This window comes from Phaenicophaeus curvirostris, chromosome 2 (assembly GCF_032191515.1).
Source record: "Phaenicophaeus curvirostris isolate KB17595 chromosome 2, BPBGC_Pcur_1.0, whole genome shotgun sequence".
Classification (NCBI taxonomy): Eukaryota; Metazoa; Chordata; class Aves; order Cuculiformes; family Cuculidae; genus Phaenicophaeus; species Phaenicophaeus curvirostris.
Genome location: NC_091393.1, coordinates 90477920 through 90496273, shown reverse-complemented (window position 1 = coordinate 90496273; position 18354 = coordinate 90477920). Strand labels below are relative to the sequence as shown.

Below are 18354 nucleotides of genomic sequence, written 5' to 3'. Positions count from 1 at the left end.
GGAGTTCAGAAATAGGTGTTGAGAACATAATCAGCCTTGAATGTACCTAAAGGCATTGTATCTCTCAATTCTGTCTCGGCTGAGAATTGCCTGATGTGTATCTTTATAAATCTGCCATCATGAAGTATTTTGTCTTGAACTTCTGATGAACCCCAAAATATGGGACTTGTGCTCTGGCTTCTTCATGCCTCTCCCAGGGAGTGAGGCATGTTTTTCCATTTGTGGGCATTGTGGGATCATGGAGAACAGGGAGTTGAACTCAATAGAAATAATATACTACAAAATATAAAGGATGTTGAAGATTAGTCTCTAGGGGGTCCTAGTCTTTTAATTGAGTGTTCATTACATAGAAAGCTTCATAGAAATGTTAAGTTTCTGTGAATTAATTCAGCTTTTTTAATGGGACTTTTCACTTTTGGAGTTTGCAGTTGAAACCAAATTTCAGGAACACTTAGCAGACTTTTTTCTTTATCTTTTGAAGGAATTATGTGAAGAGCCCTTAATTTTACCCTTGGTGTTGATAACTTCTTTCTAGATATTAAATTCTTAATATAATAGAAAATGTGAAAATATGTAGCACTTAGAACTTGGGGATTTTTGTCCAATATTTTCAGTATGTTATTTATTAAACTTTGACTATTCTGGGAATTAGTGTTCTCTATACTTACTGTAATTCAGTAAATTCTGGTCAAGGCTGTGATTAAGCAATGATGTGTTAGGCTTTGGTTTCCTTTTGTACCTTTTAAGTATGTGAATAGTCCCCCTGACTCTGTAGCAGTGGCAGGGCCAAGATCTGTCTTATGGTTTACTTACTAACGTCAACATTTTCATTTCAATGTTTACAGCTGGTGTATGAATTTTTCCTGAGGTTTTTGGAGAGCCCGGATTTTCAGCCTAGCATTGCAAAGCGATATATTGACCAGAAATTTGTACAGCAGGTAAGTAGAGAGTTTTCCCACTGCAGATTTAAAGATCACCTTTGAAGCTTAACTTAACAGATGACTGCACAGCTAAAGAGATATTAAAGCTTGCATGTTGACAGAGGGTTAAATCTTAGTTGTTTCAGAAGTTATTTCTGCCTAACACTGAATAAACAGCACATCATACCACACAGGCTATACATACTTAGTAACTTCAGGAACACTTTGTTTCCAGGTACCAACCTCAGTGCTTTGCAATGCAAGATAATTGTAATTTGTAAATAGATGTTTTGGTTTTAATGATTTGTAACTTACTGCCAGTCATATCAGCAATGTGCTAATTAAATTTTTGTATTTATTTTTTCATATATATAGCAATACTTATAGCAAACTTTTTTTCCTGTAAAGAGTTCATGTACTTATTGTACGTGAAAAGCATTCCAACATCTGCTAACTTGTCACTAAAGAGTGTCATTCTCTTTACTATCATGTGTTAATCACAGAAGTAGAATCAATTTAGAAAGTATATAGAAAATCATGCTACACCATGAAAAGTAACTATGAGAAAGTGAAGTGACGTTTCATATTAAATATGACTTCTCATGGAATGAGACTGTAGAATACCGTAACAATTTTTGTTCAAGGTTAAGTCAGTGGAGATTTTTTTACCATGTCAAAATACTTGTTTGTCAAGGACAACTGCAGTGTCTGAAGAGTGAGTGCTGGCAAGCTATCGCAGTACAGCAGTGAAAAGTCAAAACATAGATGGACACTTTCCCTCCCCACCTCCAGAGGTTGTGTTTAATTTCCACTTGTTTGGTTTTGCTGTTCTTTTTTTATAGGTGTTTCCTTCTTCTCTTGTTTTATTTGACTTCCTCCAAAAATTTGGGCTTGGAGCTGCTCCTCAACTGTTGGCTGTGGGGATCCAATTTACTAACTGACTTGTGGTTGTTCAGAGTCATGTTGCAGTGTTTCAGTTCCTGACATTTCACTTGATCTTTCTCTAGAGTACAAGAAAGACAATGCAGTGAACAGCCAGCTATATATGGAAAAGTGGAGTAATGACCCTGAGAAATTCCTTCTAAATATAAAAATTAAATGGGCTGGAACAAAGCTCCCAAACAGCTGTTTCCAGTCCCATATGCCGTGCTTGGTGTAGAGATACCCAAGCTCCCAGACCTGGACTGAACAGACTAGTCAATATTTGAGCTAAGTTACTAACTCGTTTAGCACAGTTAGCATTTTTTTAATATGCTCTTACATAAATAACTAAAATAATGGTCTGAAATGGGATGTTTGATGTCTTCACGTGAGTATGGTCTTTTCTGCATCCTTGCAAAACTTTCTACAAGAAAAAAGTGTGCAAAAGTTTTGCTAGCTTATTTGCGGCATTTAGTCTGTATTAATAGAGAATCAGTTAATAATTACGTATCTTATGCTTACTTTATGACCACCCCCTCATATTAAATCATTAATTGTGAAATTTCTTGTGTAGGAACAAACCCAAACAAGTTCATCATCCAGAATATGTAAGAGGGAAATGGGAACGGGTGTGTGTGAAAGTTGGGTTTACAAAAAAAAGAGGGTGGGGGAGCAGGGAAATACTGGTAGTAGTTTTGGACAGAAATGAACCAACTTCTGTTTGGCAGTGATTTGGGGTTTTTTTCCACCATGGATCGTTTTTAATGCATTATCATTCTGTTAAATGCATCTGCCGCTCATCTTCCCTTGAGGAAATGCACAAGAGTCTTATCCATTTATGCTGCAAAATGGTTCTGCAAAGAATTATGCTTTTGCTTAACCTTCAAGACACAAGTAGCTTTTTGAGATGAGGAATAGCAATTAAGGAATTGTAAACATCTGACACAGATTTGATTAACTCTGATTTCCTAAAGACCTGGAGTAAGCCGCTTACTTGAGGTGTGATAATCTCATTCTTACAATTTCATTTTTATTTTGGTAGCGTAACAGTTGTTGGGAATGGCTTTGTCTCTTGCATACAGGCTTTTGAAGGGAAGGAAGCACCTGGGTTTATTTTTTTTAAAAATAAGCAGCTTTATTAAAAATCTACTTTTCTAATATAGACTTGTAAATGAAAGATAAAGCTCAAATCAGTGTGTAAAATAACAAAACTTAACTCTTTGAAAAGTAATAAATTTCAATTTAATTTTTCAAGTTGCTGGAGCTCTTTGATAGTGAAGACCCACGAGAACGTGAGTTCTTAAAGACAGTTCTTCATCGGATTTATGGAAAATTCCTTGGTTTAAGAGCATTCATCAGGAAACAGATTAACAACATTTTCCTCAGGTATGCTGTGTATGTGCGTGTGACTAGATTGAGGAATATTTCATCTTTTCTTTGTAGTCTGGGTCTGCAGTGATTTATTCTCAAAATGAAAGACCAGGTTTTGGTCTGTGATCTGGTTTTCAAATATTTGAAGCTTATTAAAGCTTATTTGTGTGGAATGTCTGCTCCTCTTTTGATTTTTGATGGTTGTCTTTTTCATAACAGGTTTATATATGAAACGGAGCACTTTAATGGTGTTGCTGAACTTCTTGAGATATTAGGAAGGTAAGTTTGATCTGACACAGAAAACATACAAATTGTTATTGTGGGTGCTTGCTTCAGCTCTCTTGCTTTGGGAATGGAAAGGGGAATTAGAATTGTTACAGTAATGAGTGATGAAGTGCAGTAACTGATAATAGACTAATACTGTGTGGGTTACTATGCAAATATCAAATTAGGGTATTGGGTGTAAATTATTCTTTTTCAGTGCAAGTTTTAAAGATGACTGGCAAAAAATTTCTCAAGGGTCCTTGCTTATCGTATATCTGATAGACGAATTGTTCTTTGGTTCAGAAAATAAATGCTAACTTTTGCCCTTGTGCTGAATGAAATGCTTTGATCTTCACCAGCCTGATTTTCTTTAAATTTTATTCAGGAGAGCCTTGTAAGTGCAAGAGTTTTTTAGTTACCTTTTTGACATTGTTTCACCGATTTTAAACTCTGAAGGTTTTTTGTGATAGTATTTTACTGTTTTTCCAAAACTATGACACGTATTTCTCATTAGAAGATTTTGTAGATATTACCCCTGTAACAGAAAATCCAAACATGGTGAAACTATTGTGGAACAAATGTTTATGAAAACCAGGTGAAAGAGATACAATTTTTTTTCTTCTCAGATTTATCTAAAATACAGGGATGATGGGGCGACAGACATGACGTGCACCCCCAACCTCTTCCTAAAGGACTCTTACCTGTTCTAGAACTCATCAGTTCTTAAAAATAAGATTATCGAGTCAATGAGACAATTTCTTAACTTTGTTTTTGGAGGGGAAAAGTTGTTCAACACTCTCAAAACATATTTAAACTGCACTGTTAACACAATTCAAAATTTTATGCTATTTTGTTTTCTCTGGAAGTCATTAGTGTGTGGAATGGATCAGCCTCCTGAAGCATCTCTTGAAGCTTTACAAATAGCAAGATTTACTGTTGATGATTTTGCTTAATGGAGGTCACAATAAAATGAACTCAGGTCATCTAATGAATATTTAACTTCCACTTTTGTTCTCTTGTTTTCGTACCAAGAGCCTAAACTTGCATGATAGCAGCACTTTAAAGTTTGTGCATATGAATGTAGAGCTATTTTATGGCTTCAAAATAATCAGATATAGAAATTGAATCAGGAGTTGGGGTGTCTCTTGAGTTTACAGAAATTCTTGAATTGCTAGGAAAATAATATTTTTTTAATAAAATGAATCCTGCTTATTCATGTTTTCAGTATTATCAATGGTTTTGCACTGCCACTGAAAGCAGAACACAAACAGTTCCTTATGAAAGTTCTGATTCCCATGCATACTGCAAAGGGATTAGCTTTGTTTCATGCACAGGTAAGCTTTTGCCTATTTTTAAGAACGGTGGGGTTTTTTTTCAATTGTTTGAAACTAATGAAATGTAAAGGAGTATGTGTTATAATGTCAATATTCCAAAATATTTGCAAGTTCAGTCACTTTTTTTTACAACACCTTACAGATCTTGTGTCTAAATGCCAAATTTTGGATAATATTTAGCATGTATAAAAGTGAAAGAATATAACAACAACACAAAGTCATGTCAACTGAAGTGGGAAGCTTTTTAGTTAGCTAGTCTTGTTACGCTTAAGCATCGTTTAATCCTAGGACATTGTTCTGTTATCGCTTCCTTTATGTAACCTAAATGCTGTGTGTAAAGGAACCTTGAGCATGGCCTAGGTACTTAATTCAGAAGTGCTTTTTTATTTTTAAAACCACTCCGGTGACACGGAGCGGAGGAGAATGTTGAATATAAATCGCAGAAATATAGAGTAGCTCTCTGGAGCAGCTACAAATTATGTAGATCCATGACATGCTGTCAGAATGTTTCAGTTCTTCATTTGATTTCCATTCTTATACTTTGTACAGATGTTCAGGGTTTTATTTGAAGAATAATATGTGTCCTTTCCAGGCATATGGCACTTGAGTGTTGAATTCATTTGATGCAGATTTGCAAGTAATTCTGCCGTGGTTAATTGAAACTAATTAAAAACTTGCTTTGCTAACTTAGTCAGCTCACTAATACAGCTCCTTATAAACTAAAGATACAAGGAAATTACTTTCTAATTAAAGTAAAATCATTGTGACTACATGGCCTACAAACAGGATCAAGTCAAGAGCTCAGTTAATCCCTAGTTCTCATATGAAGTTTTTATTAAATTAAATCACTTGTCTTTGGGGTTTATTGCTCTGCAATAGGCTGTTCCATGTAATGAGTCAGTACTGTGAGAAGGACCAGTCGCTTGGCAAAGGTATTCTCACCGACAGATCAGCACAGCAAGCTGTCCTTTTATCTACAATATATTTAATCTGGTTCATCGGTACCTGAAAGGGTCCTGTTACCTCACCCGTACCGTGTACCTGAAAGTAGCATCTGGTTTGCTGATGAGGCTGCTCCTCTGTCCCTTTATAAACTGCTAGTGGCACGTGCGGTTTCAGCACTGTGTGTTTCTGGTTTCATATTAGGTGTAAACGAGCATTAAATCTGTTTTGCAGCCAGGAGTGGCCTGGTTGCTTTGTTGCTACGATACAAGTTTAGCTTACCCTTAAAAGTTAAAGGCTTAAAGCTGAATTATGTCTGAATCTTTGTTTCTTTAAACAATAAAGCATTACTGTACAATAAGTATATAATGGGATTTCACATGATTAATGTGTGACATCTGTCCTTTTTTTGAATCTACACATTCATATCCTTAACTTCAGGGTAAGAAAAAATAAATTAGGTTGTAATTACAGCATTGTAATTGTCTGCTTTGGGATAACAGATAATTTTTTTCAAAAATGGAAAGGTAAGGCTTGAATTCAAGCCTCCTGAGTATTGAAATATGCATGTAAATGGTTTTTGTCTTTGCTTTATATTGTGAGTTGGAAAAGTACTGTGACTCCTAAAATCAGTCTTAATGGAATCTAGTATTAGAACCTTAGAATCACCAGGTTGGAAGAGACCCACCAGATCATCGAGTCCAACCATTCCTATCAATCACTAAGCCTCATCACCCTCATCCACAGCCCTCAGCACCTCATCCACCTGTCCCTTAAACACCTCCAGGGAAGGTGACTCAACCACCTCCCTGGACAGCCTGTTCCAGTGCCCAATGATCCTTTCTGTGAAAGATTTTTTTCTGATGTCCAGCCTGAACCTCCCCTGGCAGAGCTTGAGGCCATTCCCTCTCGTCCTGTCCCCTGTCACTTGGGAGAAGAGGCCAGCTCTTCCCTGCTTCATATGCTCTTGCACAGACATTTGTTGTTGGCCATTGCTGGGGACAGGACACTCAGCCAGACAGATGCTGCCTGATCTCTTGTGGCCATGTAATATATTAAAATTCTTTCACATGTAGTCTTATCACTGAATGTTACATGCTGTGCATATTTCATATTTGAGCAATGTGTGCTCAGTCAAACCTGGTTTTAAACTTAGGGGTTTTTTGACTGAACGTATCACCTCTTCTACTTCAATATAGATGTTTGAAAATGATGGGTTTGTAATGTTGATACAGGAACTGATGTTGAGAAAAGTCTGTCTGAATACTGGGTCTGAGTTAGGGGAAAATACCTGTCAAGCTTAGAAGTAATTTTTTTCTCAGATGAAAAAACCACAATTTTTTGGTATGCAGGAAGTTTTTGTTAGAGAGAGCAGATCTGTATATCTTGCTGCTTTAATTGTGGCTTTGTTTAATTTGAAGAATTTAAAATGGCTCTGTAGGGGTGTTCTGGGTTGCCCTTCTCCCTCTCTCTCTGTCTGAAGTGCTTCCATTATAAGTTGTGATAGTTCATTATGCTTCCATGTCTAAACAGTGTCTGTTTAACCTAAATAATCTTATGACTTATGTTCTAGCTCGCCTATTGTGTTGTACAGTTCCTGGAAAAAGATACAACTTTAACAGAGCATGTAAGTGTTTTTCAGTTGAATGTTTCTGGTTATAATTTCAACCAAACATTTCATTGTAACTTGTTAGAATTGTATAGCAGTGATATCTGTGCTATCTTGATTAATGGTCCATAGGCAGGTTTTTAATAAATAAATAAATAAATCTAGGACAGCTGTTAAGAAAATTCTGGATTTGAAAGTGCATTTCTCTCTGACCTGTGGCCAAGATAAAGCACAAATTTAATTAAAAGTTTGAACCCTTGATATCATGCAAATTACCTTATGAGAAAGTATCAAGTATATTCCCTGCTGATAAGAACTGTGCCGATGGCTTGTTCCTAGGCACTGCATAAAGCTGAAGTATTTCAGGGAATAAACAATCCCAAAATAAAAAATGGAAAGAATAACAGTGCTTTATTTAGACAGAAAGAACTCTGAAATTCCAAATGTGATGTTTCTGTTCTGTCTCTTCAGTTACTGGGATGCCTCTTGCAGTTGTAATACAGGTGCTTCAGGCATCAGTGGCTTTTGCCAGACTGCATCTCCTGTGATACATATTGACGGCTCAGCTAAAAAGGGATTTGCAGTGGTTGTGCGAGGGCTTTGGTGATGCCCATAAAGAAGAACGCAGGCTCGGGGCAGCGCAGCAGCTCATGGGGGCACAGACTGATGTCAGACCAGCTAGAACGGCAACTGGTTTTAGCTGGATGATCTTTCTGTTAGGGGTTTGTTGGTATTTAAATACCTCATCACTTCTTTTGACAGGAAAAAGTGCAGAACTTAGGGGAAACCTAAAAAGATACGGTTTTGTGGAAACAACGTAGATCTTCACCAGTCTCTCACTAGAAGTTCTCTGCACAGCCTCTTAAGTATTGAGATTCCACATTAGAAGACAGGTTATTCTGTAGGTGGAAGAAGGTGGTAGACCTGACTGTCTATAAATTTGCCTTGTCTGCTTGAAGCATCTTCTTTCCCACTGTACGGTAGCATTGCCAGCTACGCTGGTCAATAAGCTTATTTTTTGGATAGGGCAAGGAGAAAGGAATTGCATAAGCCTTGTTCCTTAAGCCAAGCAGTGAAACAGTCCGGGCATTTTGACAGTTCAGGTTGACATATGAGCAGAAAATGTTTAGTATTGCATGAAAACCTTCAATATTGAATGAAGTGACAACATGGCAAAGTCAGAACTTCCTGATGTGAATTTACAGAACTGTGATGCAGGATCCAAACCCAAACTTTGAAGTAATAAGGCAGGGCTTCTTGAAGCAGGAGGGGCCCTAGTACAATTCTAAGTCTACATCTGGATCGTAGTATACAGTTTGAGTCACTTCTTAAGGATGAGTTCAGGATGGAGAAGATACAAAAACAGTCGCTATTTGTACTTGCTTGGGTCAGTACTCTTAGCACATAGTAAAATTAGCTCTATAAAGGTGTGGAACTTAATAACATGATAGGAAATTAATCTTTAAGAAACTTTCCAAAATGCTTCTAACGCAAATGCTGAAATTTGGCACAACTGCTGACATAGCAATTGGAATTTTTTTTTTTGGCTTTAGGTTAAGTAATATTTTAAGAACTCCATCAGGAGACTGTCTTCACAAGTATCTTACTGTTATTTTTCTGACAGGAATTGTCACTCAGGGTCAACTTAGAGGACGTTCAATCTCAGCTCTTTTAACTCTGGTAGTCTGCCTTAGGTCAGCCCTGATGTTTGTAGAGCTGACAAGAGTTGGTTACCTAACCCTGCTAAGTGCAGTGGCCTTTGCCTTGAAGAAATCAGGCTAAACATGCAGTCATTGTATGTAAAATAAGTTTTCTAGCAGGTGCCTACTGTTGTTAATCACTTTATGGGAATCTTGTAGCTCAGAGAGGAATATTTATTTTAGGAGCTTTCTGTAGCAAGAGCATCAGGATTTCAGATCTGCTGTTGAATATTTGAATGAAATCTTTGAATGTAAATTTGCGCATACTGGCTTTTAATAGGAAGGCGTAGTGAAGCTGGAAACTGATTCTCTGAGGAGCAAGGAATAGGTATCTTGATATTGGAACATGTTATTTATTTATCAAGTTGAGAATACAAATCTGTATAGCGAACTATAGTCAACACTGACAATAACAACTGCTAGAAACTGGACTCTTCCAGCTAATTTAATTTTATGCTTTTGAGACCAGTGAATTCATGCTCCAGTCAGGGGTGGGTAGTAGGTTTTCACAGCTTTTCTTTTGCAAATGTGCTTGTCGAAAATGTTTTAGCTTGCATTTTTCTGGGCGAGGGGAAGGTATTAACAGAACAAGCTATTATACGTGCAAATGTTTGAGTTTGTTCTTCAAAATTACACAGTCTCAATAGTACGTAACTGAATCATGCAGTTATGAGCTAATTAACAGAAAATGGTCCTGGATTTAAAGTGTATTTACATCAACTACTTTACATTGTGAATCTAGAGAAACAAGCGTGGTGAATTCATGTAGGTCTGACTCCTTGAGAGTGGAGGAGAAGCTGATGAGCAAAGGGCTGCCAGATCAGCTAATTGCAGTGAAATGCAGTAGCTCAAAATTTCTCCTCCCCCTCTCCTCGTGCCGTCCGCCTCAGCTCTTCTGCTGAGTTATGGAGGCAGCAGGGCAGTCAGGTCAGCAGCAGCCGACTGGGTCAGGGAGGGAGCTAAGCCTCTGTGGGCTGAGCTGCAAAGCTGTCACCTGTGTGGTCTGACCTGGGCCTCCTGGTCCTTTGTCACCTGTCAGATGATGGCATTCGTGTCTGTTGTCTGTAGCTTTCAGCCAGCTAGGTGGAACTGTATGGTCAAGGATCTCTAAGGGATTTGTTTTCCATGTAACTCGCTTCCTTTTTGTAGATTTGAGCACTGGATTTGACCACCTGCCTGAGGTTTCTGCATTTGCTCAGTGTCATTTGAAGTGACATTCAGTTTTGTAGTAGCAGGATATGGGTGCATCCTAGGTTAAAGACTTGTGGGCACTTCAAAATCATATTAACATTTTCTCTGGAAAGTCACTTGATAGTACGCATAGTTGTGAATAAAACAGCTGGGAAGCTGGCAAAAGTTAAATATGTAAGGCATTCAAGTAGTTGAGTAAGTTTTACTGTTGGAAATGATCAGTTGGGTGCTCTTGTATCATAAGAATAGAGGCCCTTCCTCAGAATGAACGTTCAGAAGGCTCTGAGAATGTTGCTGCTTCCAAAACAGAGTTACAGGTTTTGGTTTTGTTCTTTTTTTACCCACCATTAATTTTGTGACTCAGACACCTGACAGGTGTTTGGTTCTAGGGAATGAGCCTCCAGTGTCTGTTGTGTGTTCTCCCCTTCCTCTCAGGGCTGTACTTTCTAATTAAGTTTCCCACAGGTTTTTTTTTCCCCATCTTGTGTTAAGGTAGTTTCCAGTGTAGATACTGGAATGTATTTCCCCTTCAAGTTCACATCTCTTTTTTTTTTTTTTTTTTTTCTAGTTTCCAGTTTTAAAGCTTCAAATTCTAGAAGAAAAAAGGGAGTGGTGGAGGCCATGGCTCCTCTATGTAGCTCTCAGGATTCAAACCTTAACACCAAAACAGTTGCTCCCTGAAGTATGAGTACAAGACAAAATACTCTAGGAATTTAAGCTACAGGGGAGTTATTAATTTTGCTGTGCTTTGATGTTATCAAGATCCTATCAATTCATCTGTGTGCTGGGATGGGATTGGAACGTGAACAGATTAATCAAAGACTTGTGAAGTGATAAGGGTCTAAATTATTCTGATAACGTAAACGAGATAAATATTTAAACAAGACAAGACAGCGATTCTTTTTCAGTAAAACTACATTTAGCTGTATTCAGTTTTCATTGAACCTCTGGATGAGGAAAAGCCCACCAGTACTTTTTAAAAAATCTTATCAAATATGTAATAGAAACTTGTTATGCTTTAACTTGTTGTATTTTTAATACAGGTGATCAGAGGACTGCTCAAATTTTGGCCAAAAACCTGCAGTCAGAAAGAGGTTGGTTTTGTTTCTTGCTGCCTGTGTCTGCTGTGATGTAAAATGTCCTGTGGCAGGTTCATACACCTTTACCTCTGCTGTGCTGTCCCAGAGATCTTGCAGAAAACTTGCAGTTCTTGGAGATTCTTGAGGTGCTCATCTTTGTTGTGCAACTCAATGCAACTGCATTGTGTTTCTGTTCTTACTGTGGTGTTAGTATCTTAAAACTATATTAAAAGTTGCATCCCAATTAAGATTGTACAGAGAAACAGTTTTCTGAGTGGGGAATTTTTTTAGTAGATACACACCAGGCTGGATGTAGTCATCTGGAATGTGATGAATTTACTTAGCAATTGAGATGCCAAATAAGCATCTGTAAAGCATCCATACGCTCTTCTTCCATGGTATAAAAATAATTTTAAATGGCATTGGGAAATAAATTTTTTCAGGCTTTTTCTGTGTAGTTAAAGTGAGTACAAAAATCAGGACTTTGATTTCGGCCACCAGATCTCATCCTACCAGTAGTTCTTTAAAAGTGGAGTCCCTTAACACTCTTGTCCTGTTGGTGTGAGCAGTGTTAAATTTTCTGTACCACTTACCTAGTGCTCTGCTGGTTGAAATTTAAAACTGGAATTAACTATTTATCACTTCAAAAGCTACTCTGGAGATCTCGGGTAATGGTAACCTCTGTAGCCATTATCGAAGAAATAAAAGAGAGGGATTTTAACTGCTCAAGCCCATATTCTGCAGCAGCAGTGCTAGGGAGTGTTTAGAGCAGTTACACAAAAGAAGAAATCCAAGATGAGAGCTGTAACCTGGTAGCTGAAACTGATGATTGACTTCTTTGAGGCTGCAAAAAACCCGTGTATGTCTAATGCATAGTAATTACATGCGGTGTTCTTTGCAGGGTTCATGACTAATGTATAATCTGTATCTTGTTTGCTTCTGTTTACAATGTGCCAATATAAAACATTCTCATACTTTTTGATGTATTTCTTTTTTATACAACAGATAATGTTTTTAGGTGAAATTGAAGAAATCTTAGATGTAATAGAACCGACACAATTCAAAAAAATAGAAGAGCCTTTATTTAAGCAAATATCCAAGTGTGTGTCAAGTTCACATTTTCAGGTAAACAACAAAAAAGGAACATAAAAATTAACTTGTAATAATTTATTGTGTGGTTGTTGACTCCTAAACTTTGTGTTTCAGGTTGCAGAAAGAGCTTTGTACTTCTGGAATAATGAATATATTCTTAGCCTGATCGAAGAGAACATTGATAAAATTCTACCAATTATGTTTGGCAGTTTATACAAGATCTCCAAAGAACACTGGAATCCGTATGTAATATTTACCTTTATCTGTATTACCACAAGTAAGTTGTCCACGGTTTCAGGTCCGGATTATAAGCTGGCAAACGTGGTTTCATTTTTACTTAAATTGGATTAAGTCAATGAGATTCTGTGTGCCTAAATGGATGTAATTTTCAGCTGTATCATGTTTTCACTGTTCTGCATTGTTACGATGGAGAACTGGAATTGAAAAAAGATGAGGAAATCGGATCATGGTCTTTATACTGTAATCTCATGTGATCTTGTGCATTAGTTAAAAATGGAAATTAATAACTACTTGGACCAAAACAATTGCCAAGGGAAGCTTCTGCTGTTTTTATGCTTTGCTGTCCTTTACTGCTTCAGATGAACAAAGTCCTGTCAGTGTCTTCATAAGTAGAAGACATTGTTCATTACTGCTGCCCGGTGAGATAAGAAAGGGGATAGATACTATCAGAGAAGAGTAGCTGCCTACCACTATAAAGGATGGTAGTGATGAGAAATGAGTGGCTACTACGTTTTGTTACGTAATGCCACAGGCTAAATGTTAGTAATTTTATACCATGATTGCAAGAAGCAGTAATTACATTGAAATACTAAAATGCAGAATTTGCTTGTGGCCCCCAATCTGAATTGATTTGCTAGTCAGTTTGCAGACTGTAAAGTTCATACAGGCAAAAGCCAGGGTAGGCAGAAACCTTCCACAACTTCAAAATAAATGGGATGTCCTGTTCTAAGCCTTCAGAGGCTCTGAATTTATCTAGGTGGAGTGTCCAATTGCAAATGTATCAGCTGAGAACGAATATAAGTCTTGGAATATTGCTAGTGCCTGGGACCTCAGCAGATTCGAAGGATGTCCCTTTTTCCTTAGCTGCAGGCAGAAGTTGCTTTTTATGAAGGAAGTGCAAGACGCAGGATGACCGTGTACTTTTAGGACCAGGAAGTTCAAGGAAGAATGTCCAGCCCTTTGGTTTTAATCTGGTTTTGAAGGGCAGAGAAAGGTGCTTATATCCACCTCACTGTCCAATAGGGACTGAACTGTTTGCTCAAAATAGAGCCTTTCTTCTCAGGAAACCAAACCCCAAATGATCTTTTGTCTTCAAACCACACCCAAGGCAGTGGTTGAGGGCAGGACAGGACAGTGTGTAGACAGGCTGGGTTTCCGTGCATTTGGAATGAGCATAAGACACAACCAGTATTCCTTAAGCTGTTTGGTTTCTTAAAGAAACTGAGGTACCAGAAACCATTAGACATTCTCAGTGAAGCTCTCCAACGAGTCACATGCAGCAAAACTATCTACTGCCCTGAAATGCTGCAGGTAGTGCTTTTAGGAGCTGTATTAAACTATGTGCCTGTGGTTCCTCTGCTGCATTCTTTCGTCCAGTCTTGAAGCTATTAGCCAGAAGTTTATTTTTCTAGACTTTCATATTTCATTACCCAAATATTACAATATTGTTGTTAAAACTCAGTTTTTTAAACATTGACGTAATTAAACAGCTTTATAGCACAGCCAGAGCACCAATTATAATGTCGTGTGCTATTGCAAGAGTCAGAAATGTAAAGTTATGTGCCATTTCAGAAAACATTTAAGCATTTAAACATTTCAGAGAGGAAATTATAGTAAAGGATTTTGTTTCAGAAACTCGCTTACCTTACATTAGCTTAAATAAGCAGCTCAGAGTCCAAACAAGAAACTAAGCATTTGTTTAATAAAGTTAATTTTGTCTCGAATAACTCTAATGGCCGTGTTCCTTCTGTTCCAGAACTATTGTTGCACTGGTATATAATGTGCTGAAAACCCTGATGGAAATGAACGGCAAGCTTTTCGATGAACTTACAAGCTCATACAAAGCGGAAAGGCAAAGGTACTGATTTTTCTTCCAAGTGCATGTTGAATGCCTGTTTAGAATGGACCAGCTGAAAAGAAACAAAACCTCTCTTGTAGCTGTGGGGGGACTAATTGTCACGTATTTGCTGCTGGGTGTCACCTGAGTCCAAAGCACCTGTGCAGATGTGTCTGTCAGTGGTATGTTGGGAGCTGAAGCCCAGGGAGGTGGCAGGAAGGCCCTGGCTCCCCGTCCTGCCGGGGCAGGGAGCACTTTGTCTCCTATGTGGCAGCAGAGGGCTCAGCTGCTGCTGCAAGGGACTTGCCTGGTGCTGGCTCTGCTGCTTCAGGGGGTGATGTGTGAAGAAAGCTGTGCTGGAGAATACTCTCTCATCCTACTAAGTTGTACTGTTGGAGTAAGAGAAGCAGGGCATAGATTATCCCCAGCCAGCTGAGGCCACGCGCCAAGTCTCCTTTCAGTAGCTGTGCTTTTTTCCCAGAGAGATGCAGACCTAATTTGTTTGCATGTGATAAAGAGCCTCCTTAGAACTACAGTCATCTGTGCAAAGCCATGCTACAGCAGTAGCTCAGAATTTATTGGAGCAAAGTTAACGGTTTTACCACTAACCGTTACACACTTGTATGCTCACTTTTTAACAGAGGAAATTGTAATTGCCTCTAAAAATAGCTTTGGAGAAAAATTTAGAAGATTAAATAGTAGTTGTAAACCACAGTTGTTCAGTAACTGTGCCTCCACATTGCATTTAAAACACATCTGAAATTCACACTTCATTCTTCCCTACAGAGAGAAGAAGAAAGAATTGGAACGTGAAGAGTTGTGGAGGAAGCTAGAGGAGTTAAAGCTTAAGAAGGCTATGGCAGAAAAGCAGAACAGCACTCACAACGTGCTGAACGCACACAGTACAAGTGCCAAATAAAAGAAATGACCGCCTCTATTCGGCAGACATACTTTTTTGTACCCTTTTGAAATACATAAGGATTTGCAGAAGAAACCTCGTCAGTATAAGAGAAGCAGCCAATTTTTTCTCTGGCAAATGTAAAGATCTGAATTTAAATACAGCAGTTAGGTGATGTCATTACCACAGCATATTGTAAATTTGTCTAATTATTGATAGACTGTCACTTCCAACGTTTCACAGAACTGAATTTTCATCCTTAATGAGTGAAATAATTACGGGAGTGGTGAGAATTATGACTTGAATTTTTGATTGTGTTGCACATAGGTGGTATAGTTTGCTATGTAAATTTTTTTTCTTGTTTTATATGTGCTTTTCACATTGCTGCATACTTTGGTTAAGATTATAGAAAAGGCTTCTAGTTGTGCTGTATTTTCTCAAATAAAAGCAAGGTACGTTACCAGCAACTTGAGATATTCGGTATGTGCCCCTTACAGCACTGAAAGGAACTCTGATATGGTGCTGTCCTTGAATTCAGGTTAGATTCAGATTAATTATGTAACGTTCACATTAGAATGAGGCAGAGTAGGGAAGGAAAATGAGCTTGAACAGATTGGCGTGGTCCGTGTGTCTGACCTCTATAACTTGGTGAGTGCCTCTACCCTGCTGTCACTGCCTCTCAGTCCTGGGCTGCTTCAGAGATTTCCTCCTGCTACAGCTGAGGATGGAGCTTCCTCCAGAGCCCATCAATGATGCTCCTCATCAGCCCAAGGACTCCCTGCAGATTGGTGCAGGATGCTTAGAGACTGTCCAGGATGTTTCTGCATTAGTTCTAGCATCTCATAGACTAAAGAATCAGACCAAAACTGGGATTACTCTTTTTCTAGTAAGGAGAGAAGGAAGCCAATAAATAGTCCCTTGTTTTAATTAAAGAAAATGCAGTCTGTTTCTTACAGGTGGAATGTTGACAACAGAAGTCTTGTCTGTTTACTTGATCAAGTATTTTTCACATCTTTTATCAGAGTACCATTCCAATCTCTTAAATTGCAGTTGTGTGGAAAACTTTTGTAATGAAAGATCTTTGGGAAATTGAGCAGCATTCAATAAAGTCTTTATGTTTGTATTTAGTGCTGTACATCACGTTTTTGTGTTTATAAAGACCAGAAGAATTAGAATGACTTCTACAAACAACCTTTTTAGCTGCATGTCTCTTGAATAACCTGTGGCTTCTCACCAAGTGTTGGAGGCACAGTCTGCTTGGGCTTTTGTTGTTATGAGCTGGGGGGAAGGCTGTGTTCTGCTGTGCTGGTCAGAGCAGCTGAGGCAGGCATCTTGAGCTGCTCTTACCCTGTGCTTGGCTGGTTTACTGCTGTTATTCAACCAGCTTTGAGGGAGAAAAAGTCACTACTATTCTGTTTAAGTTGACTTAATTTCACTTTTACTGTTACTTCATTTCTGTGTTGTGTTTCACAGAGGAAACAGGAATAACACTGCCTGAAGTGGTTTACCCTTCCATAAACTCTGGCTGATCAAAACCAAGGAGTTGCTCCTCTCTGCTTGTCAGCTTTATATAAAAAGGCTCCATACCCAGCTGACCAAAGTCAACTTTGCTGTGGTATGTGGCTGCCTAAAATTTGGGAGGAAAAAAAAGTCCTTTACTTGTTCTGGTGCTTCTTGAAGCAGGATGTTAAACCCCGTGGGGCCCGTAAGGGTGTGCTCGGCCAGCTCAGCAAGGGGGCGGCGCTCTTGTTTACCTCAGTTCAGTACTTTAGTGCCTTTTTTCCATAGCAAAATAAACCCCCCAGTTTGCAATATAAGTTATTGTCAGCTGTCCTGCAGAGTAAAGGAAATAAATTATATACTACTTGGGGAATCTAAGTCTTACCTCGCGGTAGTACAAAGAACAAATTACTGGCATTTGAAATTGTAAAAAAATTTTCAAATGTGGACACGAAGAGGAAGTAACAGAAAACCAACACAGTAGCTCTAGTAAGAGGCTATTTCAAGGCGTGCAGTGCAGCGCTTGCTATTAGAATCCCTCCTGTGCACAGGTCTATGGAAGAAAGGTTTCTTGGTTGGAGCCACTGGGTCTGCTCAACTAACAACAGACCTCTATAAGATAGCCAAGATCTAGGGACTGAAGTTGATTACTAGGACAATTAATTAAAAAAAAAAAAAAAGGCTCATTAAATACCGTAGAACGGAGCGTAGCCTTTATTTAACCATACCCCCTACTCCTTCCATAGCTGGGGCTAAGCTGTCTTCCAGCTTTATGTTCTCTGACCTTACTGGCATGAGAGAACAAAAACTGCAGCAGGATGCATTGTTCTTGATAGAGCGGTGGTTTCTAAACACTTCTGTAAAAGCCAAGAAACAGCTGCTGTAAGAGTGTTTCTTCAAGAACACAGTAAAGAATCATAGAATAGTTTGGGGTGGAAGGGACCTTAAAGATAATCTAGTTCCACACCCTCTGCCATGGGCAGGGACACGTCCCACTAGATCAGGCCGCCCAAGGCCCCATCCAACCTGGCCTTGAACACCTCCAGGGATGGGGCAGCCACAGCTTCCCTGGGCAAACTGTGCCAGCACCTCACCACCCTCATCGTGAAGAAATTCTTCCTTATGTCAAGTCTAAATCTGCCCCTCTCCAGTTTGTACCCACTCCCCCTGGTCCTATCACTACAAGCCTTTGTGAACAGTCCCTCGCCAGCTTTCTTGTAGCCCCTTCAGGTACTGGAAGGTCGCTATAAGATCTTGGAGCCTTTGCTTCTCCAGGCTGAACAACCCCAGCTCGGTCAGCCTGTCCTCATATGGAAGGTGCTCCAGCCCTTTGATCATCCTTGTGTCCCTCCTCTGCTCCTGTTCCAACAGTTCCATATCCTTCATATGTTGAGGATTCCTGAACTGGACACAATACTTGTGGTGGGATCTCCCAATAGCAAAGCAGAGGGGCAGA

The 18354-nt window shown here is 38.8% G+C and overlaps 1 protein-coding gene across 1 annotated transcript in view; it reads left to right on the top strand.

The window, feature by feature from the left end:
- PPP2R5A (protein phosphatase 2 regulatory subunit B'alpha) overlaps window positions 1-16521 on the top strand; it is a 45694-nt gene extending 29173 nt beyond the window's left edge. Inside the window, exons 4-13 of the mRNA XM_069852821.1 lie at window positions 846-938; window positions 3097-3227; window positions 3432-3491; window positions 4702-4810; window positions 7326-7379; window positions 11296-11346; window positions 12337-12456; window positions 12538-12665; window positions 14420-14521; window positions 15287-16521. Of these exons, the coding sequence (XP_069708922.1) occupies window positions 846-938; window positions 3097-3227; window positions 3432-3491; window positions 4702-4810; window positions 7326-7379; window positions 11296-11346; window positions 12337-12456; window positions 12538-12665; window positions 14420-14521; window positions 15287-15419 (981 nt within the window). The 3' untranslated portion in view covers window positions 15420-16521. The remainder of the gene's footprint in view (window positions 1-845; window positions 939-3096; window positions 3228-3431; window positions 3492-4701; window positions 4811-7325; window positions 7380-11295; window positions 11347-12336; window positions 12457-12537; window positions 12666-14419; window positions 14522-15286) is intronic.
- Window positions 16522-18354: the final 1833 nt, after the last annotated feature.